The sequence below is a fragment of the Mastacembelus armatus genome, chromosome 4, assembly GCF_900324485.2.
Source record: "Mastacembelus armatus chromosome 4, fMasArm1.2, whole genome shotgun sequence".
NCBI lineage: Eukaryota > Metazoa > Chordata > Actinopteri > Synbranchiformes > Mastacembelidae > Mastacembelus > Mastacembelus armatus.
In genome coordinates this window covers 18,288,355-18,298,156 of record NC_046636.1, presented here as the reverse complement: position 1 = coordinate 18,298,156, position 9,802 = coordinate 18,288,355, and the positions used below count along the sequence as shown (strand labels likewise).

General features: G+C 38.5%; 1 protein-coding gene across 1 annotated transcript; it reads left to right on the top strand.

Moving 5' to 3' along the window:
* The first annotated feature begins 538 nt into the window (after positions 1–538).
* lrrc8db (leucine rich repeat containing 8 VRAC subunit Db) lies at positions 539–6,956 on the top strand. Its single transcript, XM_026305092.1, has 2 exons — positions 539–913; positions 3,342–6,956. Exon 2 carries the CDS (start codon positions 3,344–3,346, stop codon positions 5,897–5,899), a length of 2,556 nt encoding a protein of 851 aa, XP_026160877.1. The 5' UTR covers positions 539–913; positions 3,342–3,343; the 3' UTR covers positions 5,900–6,956.
* Positions 6,957–9,802: the final 2,846 nt, after the last annotated feature.

Below are 9,802 nucleotides of genomic sequence, written 5' to 3'. Positions count from 1 at the left end.
AAGGCCACCCTAAATTTCTCTGAATTTTCTCAGTTGCTTAAGCAGCCTGGACTTTGGTGTTGGTCAATTTGTGAGTTTTTTTTTTCTATGCCAACAGCTGGACACTATTAACTTTTTTTTTTTTTTTTTTGATGAATCAACATAAACATACATCACTCATGGTTCCTAATGTTCTGGAAGAGTATCTGCTCTGGAGTAGGAGCTAAAAAAAAGTCCTTGAAAACATTATAGTTCTTAATTCCTGCAGTGCGGACATACAAAAAAGAGGAACCTAAGAGCTCCTAAGGGTCTAAGAACTACACAAAGGGTTCATGCAATTGAAATGTGCCTTCTGATGACAAACATGCCATTTTCATCTGAATGTAATAAATGCTTAATGTTATTATACAACCCACAGTCATGGTAGACTCGAGTCACCATCCTGAGCAATTCTACTGATTTTTTTTTTGTAAAACATTAAATTGCACTATTGTGCACTTTAATGACGGTCCCTAATGTCGGTGGGTTATCTCCCTTTTTACTGTCAATACGCGTAACGTTTTCAGTGCTCTTTCTGCTGTTTGTCATATCAACCTCTGCTGTGGAAAAAAAAAACACCAGTGCAACGACAGGTAACATTTAAACTTAATGATCACTGTGACACGCACTGAGGATCAGCGTCTGTGATTAACATCAGACAGACTATACGTCCGGCAGCTGCTGCAACACCGACTGTACCGCCACTCAGAGGCTGAGGACCCGACCATCTGAAGCGGAGCGGGGGTAGTCAGCTAAGCTGCTTACTGCCCGGCCAGCAGGCCCACTGGCTGAACTGATACGCAGGATGACCGACTTCATCTCCGAGGTGAAAAATGGCATGTAAGAAGAGCTCGGTACTGGTGGCATCGACATAACTGGATCAAATCGCCTGAAGGTGCGTATCTGTGCGCTTCTTAGTGCTGATCTTTATCTAGGTTATTCAGGGTTTACAGGCTGTTCAAGAGTATAAAGGTAGTGGTCCGGTCCAGTAATGTTTGCTGGCTACGCAGTTCAATGAAAATTTGTGGAGATTGGGAAGAATATAAAAAATAAAGCGACAGTTAATATAGTGATTTAATGTCATCAGGTTTTCTTTAAGGGAATCCATGTTTTAGTGCTGCGTTTAAAGGCTTCACGGACATCAGGTTCACCTCTTGACTGGTTGACCATGGATGCATCTTTCTGCTGGAGCCGGTCTCAGCCTGCTCTGCAGTCGCACTGAAAATAGTGACCTTCATGCTTCCAATGCACACGCAGCACAATTAAGCCGCTATGGCAGAGAAATCAATTTCTTATGATTTAATGTCTTTTTATAGCTACTGTCCTATACGTAAAGCACTTTGATGTGTAGTCTTGTAGTTGACATTTCAGGGGGTGAATCCCAATTCCACCAATTGCTTGCACATTTACCTCACACTTCCCTTCACGTCTTAGTCCCGCCCACATAACATGCAAGAGAAAGATGCCAGGGCAGAGGAGCAGGGAAAACATGTTTTAAGAGACATGACACATCCTTTTTTTCCAATCCATCTTCTCAGGTGACATCTGTTTCTGATGATGTAAGCACAGCTGGAGTCTGCAGTGGCTTTTGTTATGATATTCACCTGTCTAGACGACACAGATGACTAAAATATAATGAACAAAACTGAACAGAGATCGGTAACAGTGTAGGTTTGTCTGAATTATTCCATCTTTTCCTTGAAACTTCTGTGGGTGGGAGTAAGATGTAAGGAAAAGACGCAAGTGAAGGATGGATGCAATTAGTGGAACTGGGATTCACACTGTCTCTCACTTCAGGATGGTCATCTCTATATCCAGTAATCTGTCAATGCTGTCTTCTCTGAGCTTCCTGCTAATGTGCCTGGAAAATATGGCCTTGCCTGAAATTGGAGGACACAGCCACTGTATTCTTTCCCATCCACAGTATCTCAGAATCAACTGTGCACTGATCCCCCTGGTAGGTAGTCAGGAAATATAATTCCCACCGGAAGTGACCAGAAAAGAGACACACCCTTAGAATGCAGTACAGTGCAGTAAATTCCAGTAAATTCTATCTTACTATAAATGGTCGGTAACTCCAATTCCAAAAGTGAAATTTAAACTGAGAAAATGTACCATTTTAAGAAAAAAATAAGGTCATTTTGAAATTGATGGCAGCAACATGTTGGGACAGAGGCAACAAAAGGCTGGAAATGTAAGTGGTACTAACAAGGAAGAGCTGGAAGAAGTAGGTTAATTGGCAACTGATCATTAACATGATAAAAAGAAGCATCTTAGAGAGTCAGAGTCTGTCAGAAGTAAAGATGTGCAGTGGTTCACCAATCTATGAAAAGCTGCATCTACAAATTGTCAAATCATTTTAGAATTATGTTCCTTAATGTAAAATTGCAAAGACTTTAAATATGTCATCATCTAGAGCACATAATATCAACTAAATCTCTGTGCAAGGGACAAGAACAAAATACAATAGTGGATGCCCGTGATCTTCACACTCTCAGACTGCACTGCATTAAAAATAGACATGATTTTGTGATGGACATCATTGCATGGACTCAGGAATACTTCCAACAATGCAGTTCACTGTGCCATCCAAAAATGCAAGTTAAAGCTCTTTCATGCAAAGAAGAATCCATATACGAACACGATCCTGCTGTCTTCTCTTAAACTGGATCAATGAAAACTATACAATGTAAGTAATGGATTATGGCCAGACATATATTTTGTTTGTTTGGTCAGATGCCTGAACATATCTTTCGTCAACACATAGCATGCTACAGCCATTTACAAAAGTAGCATTATGACATTTTTGCAGTTGTTCATCAACACTGAAAAAAACAGTGAAAGGTCACAACTTGTTAAGGAACATGCCATAACTGGTTTGATTTTATGATCATTTTTGCTAGTCACACATCCAAGGGCGATTTTCTTGATGTTAACCAGGGACATTTTACTGGGGACAAGAGACATTTTACGACTGCCACAACAGTCTAATCATGGTTTGGGAGCTAAGATAAAAGTTGTGTCCTCACTTTCTGGAGAAAATATGTTGCTGCATGCTAAAAAACAAACATATTTTTTAGTTGAATAAAAAAATGAAAGACCTCCGCAAATGGAAATTCAACTTGAAAAATGTATGTTTTGCAGGATGGCAACTTACAGTTGCCTGCATCAAATGGTGTGTTTCACAGCACAGTGGCCGTTTTATAAACAAAACTTATTTCATAGGGTCCCTTATGGACATTAGGGGATTGTGTGCAGTTATCTCAATGGTCAGTGAATTAAAAAAAATATCAAGAATTGTGTGTTCATATTCTCTGTTGCAGGAATGTTCACCCTCACAGAAGTAGCTTCCCTGAATGACATCCAGCCAACTTATCGAATACTGAAACCATGGTGGGATGTCTTCATGGATTATCTTGGTATTGTCATGCTGATGTTGGCTATATTTTCTGGAACCATGCAATTAACTAAAGACCAAGTTGTTTGTCTACCCATTTTGGAGCAAACTCCAGAGGGGCCTGGGGGCTTCTTTGGGCCCCAACAACCAGAGTCAGCTGATGGTTTCTGGAACAAAGAAAGTGCCATCGGGGAGCAAGCTGCTCCACTGATGGCTAAAAGGTCACCTGATAGCATAACACCTGCACTTCATTTCACACAGCCAACTACCTTTGGGCAGCACCAGCCAACAGGTGTCAGGACCAAGCTGGATTTTCAGCAGTATGTTTTTGTCAACCAAATGTGCTACCATGTTGCCCTTCCATGGTATTCCAAATATTTCCCGTACCTTGCGTTAATCCACACTATTGTTTTAATGGTCAGCAGCAACTTCTGGTTCAAATATCCAAAGACAAGTTCCAAAATAGAACATTTTGTTTCCATACTTGGAAAATGTTTTGAGTCACCTTGGACTACTAAAGCCCTGTCTGAGACAGCTTGTGAGGACTCGGAGGAGAACAAGCAGAGATTGGCAGGTGCCTCCTCCCTCCTAAAACATCTGTCCACAAGCAGCGAGGAGGGCAGTCCAAACCAGTCGGCCCCAGAACTGACTAAATCTGGAGTCACGTTTTCTGTTGAAAAGCTTGTGAGCGAAGTTCCCTCTATGACCATACTGGACAAGAAAGATGGCGAGCAAGCTAAGGCTTTGTTCGAAAAAGTCCGTAAATTCCGTGCCCATGTGGAAGACAGTGACTTGATTTACAGACTGTATGCCATTCAGACAGTCATCAAAACAGTCAAATTCATTTTGATCTTGTGCTACACAATGACCTTTGTTGCCTCTATAGATTTTGACCATGTGTGTGAGCCAAAAATAAAGCATTTGACTGGATACTCAAAGTTCCACTGTACACATAACATGGCTTTCATGTTAAAGAAGCTCCTTGTGAGTTATATTGCTATTGTATGTGTTTATGGCATTATCTGTATATACACACTCTTCTGGCTTTTTCGTAGACCACTTAAGGAGTATTCCTTTGAAAAAGTCAGAGAGGAGAGCAGCTTCAGTGACATCCCTGATGTCAAAAATGACTTTGCGTTCCTCCTCCACATGGTCGATCAGTATGATCAGCTGTACTCAAAGCGTTTCGGGGTTTTTCTCTCAGAGGTGAGTGAAAACAAACTTCGAGAAATCAGCCTGAACCACGAGTGGACCTTCGAGAAGTTGCGGCAGCATGTGACACGCAATTTGCAAGAAAAGCTGGAACTTCATCTTTTTATGCTATCTGGAGTACCAGATGCTGTGTTCGATCTCACAGATTTAGAAATCCTTAAACTAGAGTTAATCCCAGAGGCCAGGATAACAGCTAAGATCTCACAAATGATAAATCTCCAGGAGCTGCACTTCTATCATTGTCCGGCCAAAGTGGAGCAGACTGCTTTTATTTTTCTTCGCGATCATCTCAGGTGCCTTCATGTCAAATTCACAGATGTCGCTGAGATTCCTAGCTGGTTATATTTGTTAAAAAATTTAAGGGAACTGTACTTGTTTGGTAACCTGAACTCTGAAAACAATAAAATGATTGGCCTTGAGTCTCTCCGAGACCTCAGGCACTTAAAGATTCTGCATCTGAAAAGCAACCTCACTAAGATACCGACAAACATAACAGATCTGTCCCCACATCTAATCAAGCTGGTCATTCATAATGATGGCACGAAGCTTTTAGTGCTGAATAGTTTGAAGAAAATGATTAATCTTGCTGAGCTGGAGCTTCATAACTGTGAGCTGGAACGAATTCCCCATGCTATCTTCAGTTTGAACAACCTTCAGGAGCTTGATCTAAAATCCAACAATATTCGTAGCATCGAGGAGGTCATCAGCTTTCAACATCTCAAGAGGCTAACATGCCTCAAACTTTGGCATAATAAAATCATCACAATTCCATTGTCAATTAGCCACATCAAAAACCTTGAGTTGCTCTATCTCTCACACAACAAGCTTGAGTCCTTGCCCTCATCATTATTCACCCTCCTCAAGCTGCGTTATCTCGATGTTAGCCATAACTCAATAGCGGTAATACCACTGGAGGTCGGCTTTCTACAGAACCTGCAACATTTTGCCATTACAGGCAACAAAATTGAGGTAGTCCCAAAGCAACTTTTCAAGTGCACCAAACTGAGGACATTATGTCTATGCCACAACAGTATCTCCTCGATTCCAGAGAAAATCAGCCAACTCACGCAGCTTACACACCTGGAACTGAAGGGAAACTGTCTGGATCGTCTGCCAGCTCAGCTTGGTCAATGCTGCCTCCTCCGCAGGAGCTGTTTGGTTGTGGAGGATCACCTCTTCGACTCGCTTCCCATGGAGGTCAAAGAAAGTATCAACCAGGAATCCAGTGTTTCTTTTGCAAATGGGTGTAAATGTCTAAGTGAAGGCCGATAGTTGTGTCATCAAATGTCAATAGCAATTCATGTTAGTGTTTATTAATTATGCAGTTACTAACATTAGTCTAAACATATGTGTACAGTCCTGGTACACATACTGGTAAACATATCACATCACATACTAGGTTGGGTCCACTGGAGAAATTTTAGATGACCTCTAGAAATGATCATGTCATATCTATATTTTTATTTTTTATTTTTTTCAGTTAACGAGTGAGTTCACAGTAGCAGTTAAAACACTCGGCTTATATTTTTTTACTTATATGGACAAATATATGGTAGATATATAGTAATTTGAATCATTTTAAAATCCTATTGTTTTTATCTCTGTGATTTAATTTGTTTTTCTCCAGATTAACTAGATACACTTGACTGACCTTAAAGGGTTGATTTACACAAATTAAAAAAAACATGTTCCTGTGTAACTGTATGCAGTTATGTGACTAACAGAAATTTTAAAAAGTACCCTGGATAGTAAGAAAAACTCTTACTGAAACAGATTAATATTAAGAGCTATGAATTTTCTAAAACAAAATGTGGATAGTGTTTATACAATACAATACAATGTTTACAATAATGCTGTCAAAATTGTCATAGTTGTTCATGTCTCACATAAAATTCCATTTATTTATTTAGTGGGTATTGCTCTGTAATTTGGGTAAACAGACCCTTTGAAAATGATATGTATGCTGTAGACCACAATGATATTTTTTTACATAAACTGTGTAGTTCAATGGTTCCCAACTGGTTTAGCCTCAGGGTCCAGATTTTTCCGCTATCATCAGGTCACACACAGACCAATGAGTGGGTTCAAACCAAGGATTTTTTTTCTTTTAGGATATGGGGACAACTCAAAATAAGAAGCCGTGCAGCATGGGGACCGCAATCAGGGTTTAAAACCATTATTTACAAAATCATTAAAAATACTGCAATATCAGTTATAGCTATCTCAGGCTTATTTAGGCCACTAAAACAATTTTTACAGCACAACATGCGGACAAGCTTTATAAATGGAACAGGGCTTATACAACAGCAGCAGCACTAATAATTATGAAAAGGAGAAAAGTTGCTCTCAGACTAGGTTTTCAGCCTAGTACTTCACTGCAATACATGTGTTTTATTTTTCATTGTTACTACATTTATGTTCAATATATGCTGCCATTTTTGTGTTCAGCCTGATGTGGAACTACTTCCCTCCCCACAACTGCAGCAGAAAGCCCACTACAGTCAACATATTTTTGGTCCTTTATAGAGTTTAGTTCGCAAGTCCACCATTTGGAAACCACTGGTATAATATGCAGACGGTACAATAAAAACTACTAACATAACCTCATACATTCCAATTTGAATACATGTGGCAGGGAACATTGGAACATGATGAAGGTTCTAATTTGTTTTGATTTCTTTCAATGTCTGAAAACATGCCATTTAAAAAAAATTTCATCCAACTCACATCATTTTCCATTTATTTTTACACGTTTTATTATGCTTTATTTTTGCCAACAATATAATATACTTTGTGTGTTGTTTGTATGTATTTATGATATTGTTCTCTCCACACAGCACTTTGTAAACCTGGTTTTAAAGTGTGCTATACAAATAAAATAATAATTATTATGATACTATTATTACCTGTATTATTAAAACTATAAATGAAGGTAAAATTAAACTGCAATTCTGGTTTTGCACCTAAAACATATTTTGAAATATAATGTAATAAAAGCCTGAAATACCCATATGTTTAATACCCTATTAAATGATTTTTCTATATTATTTTATTGATTCACTTCTAAATAACAGTGTACAGAAGATATTTTCTCAGGCACAGTGGCTCAGCATATTTAATTTATTATAAGGGTCACATCACAGCTAGAAAAATTCCTACATCTTCTTTTAGAGCCTTTAACTGGGGTTGCAAAACAGTGTGACTATTACCATGTACGCTGCACATTCACTGAAGTGTTTTCCTTTCTTTTATCTTTTTTGTTGGAGGGCAGTAATAACGTGGAGGTTTGTCATAGACTGGCAAAATTCAAAATTGGAACTATTTAATAGACCAGACCAAATTTCTAATATCTCTCATTTGCCGTTGAGGGAGGTCACAACTGAAACGCTGCAGTCTTGTAGTCTGCAGTTTAGTAGTCTCGTACATACTACAAAACTGCTGGTATATGTAAACATTCAGTACTGAAAATTAACTTTGATTGCTTTAGAACAAGATAAACTTGACTTTATCAACAGATGTTATCACCCTCATGTAAAATTGAACACATTTCTTGGATAGTGTTGCCCTCTGGTGGAGTTAAATTATTACTACATAATTTAACGCATTTTTGTTGCTATTGTACAGCATTTGCAGTGTAGGATGTTTATTGTTATAGATGCAAACTATTTTAAGCTTATCAACACGTCATTGTTAGTAAATGCTATTAATTGATTAAGTCTTTAATTTTATATTTTTTTTATATATTTATAAAATATACACACATCAGAATACATATTTTTTAAATCTATTAATTGTTTGAAAATTAATCACTGTAGTAAATTTAACAGTATATTCAGTATACTAACATCAGTATATTTTAAATGGTTATATAACATTGTAATGTATATAAGTAGATATGAAGACATTTGTGAATTTTGTCAGCAAAGATAAGAATCCATAACTGACATATAAACAATGACTACTTGCTTGATAACATAATATCATTTAGTTGTAATCTGCTTTTATAAGTTTTGGGTGCATAATAATAATAGCTAGTAAATGCATTTGTAACATCTGTAAAAATAAAAAGATGAGTTGCTTTCTTTATTATATATAAAACATTCATCATCAAACCAGCCTTGATTGGGATGATTGTACCATTTGGCTCCTCGGTTCAGGGCCAAGGGGGTAAACATGTCAAGATAACTCCAGAGGAACAGTAGAGAGAGGGTACATGACTTTAAACCAGTCTGACGCTGGACTTGTTAGAAGTCTGCCATCCGGTGGATAAAGAAAACACAGCCTACAGTCCAGCCTTCATTACTTCCTTGGGATCAAACAATGGCCTTCGCACTCGTCACAAACACTTAGCATGCACTTCTCTCCTTATAGGACAGCCATATTTGTATGAAGTGGTCATCACAGAACCAATCAACCCACACTGCAACCTGGGGACAGAGCTAACATGATGTCAAGTTAAAAGGTTCACTGGCTCCTGTGCAACTCAGTTTTACAGAGCATACAGTTTGACACATCAGCTGAGGAGACCACTTATTGCTTTAATGACCTGCTGTGCATCCTGGACTCTCTGGTTTGATGAGTGCTGTCTGGTTTGTCCTTGGCAGACAACATATTTTTAACAAATGCATGTGGTTATCGAGGATAATAAGCACTCATACTGTAAGAACCAATTTGACAGAAAGAGAAATTCATTTGGATGTGACAGTTTTGGCTAATTTATTTTCTTGGTGGTATTTCTAGTAGTGGAACATGCGCATTAATTTGGTGTAAGAGCAGTTGTGTGGTAAATTTTGGATCTGTATGTGGCCTGTTACTCTGCTGATGCCCTGAGGAAAGCGGCAGATCGTCAGCGACAGCACTTTGCTAGCACTTGCACAGCTGATGAGCTGTAATTATGCTTTAATTATTTCTGTAGGGCATCATTCTCTCCCGACGTGAACCACCCCCCCCCCGCTCCTCCTTGCAAATTAAGACATTCAGTAATTTGAAAACATTTGGTGATGAAACTCTCTTCAGTGAAGTCCACTAATTACTGCACAGCCATGTGTCAGCATCCATATAAAGCAGCTTTGATGTCTAGTACCCAGGATAATAATCATGGGCAGAGTTCACATGTGATTGGCTGTAATTGGGACAAGTTGTTTTTTTTAATAAAAAGGGGCACCACATGACTTT

Coding starts and splice junctions, on each gene's coding strand:
- lrrc8db (XM_026305092.1), top strand. CDS start 3,344: ATGTTCACCCTCACAGAAGTAGCTTCCCTGAATGACATCCAGCCAACT.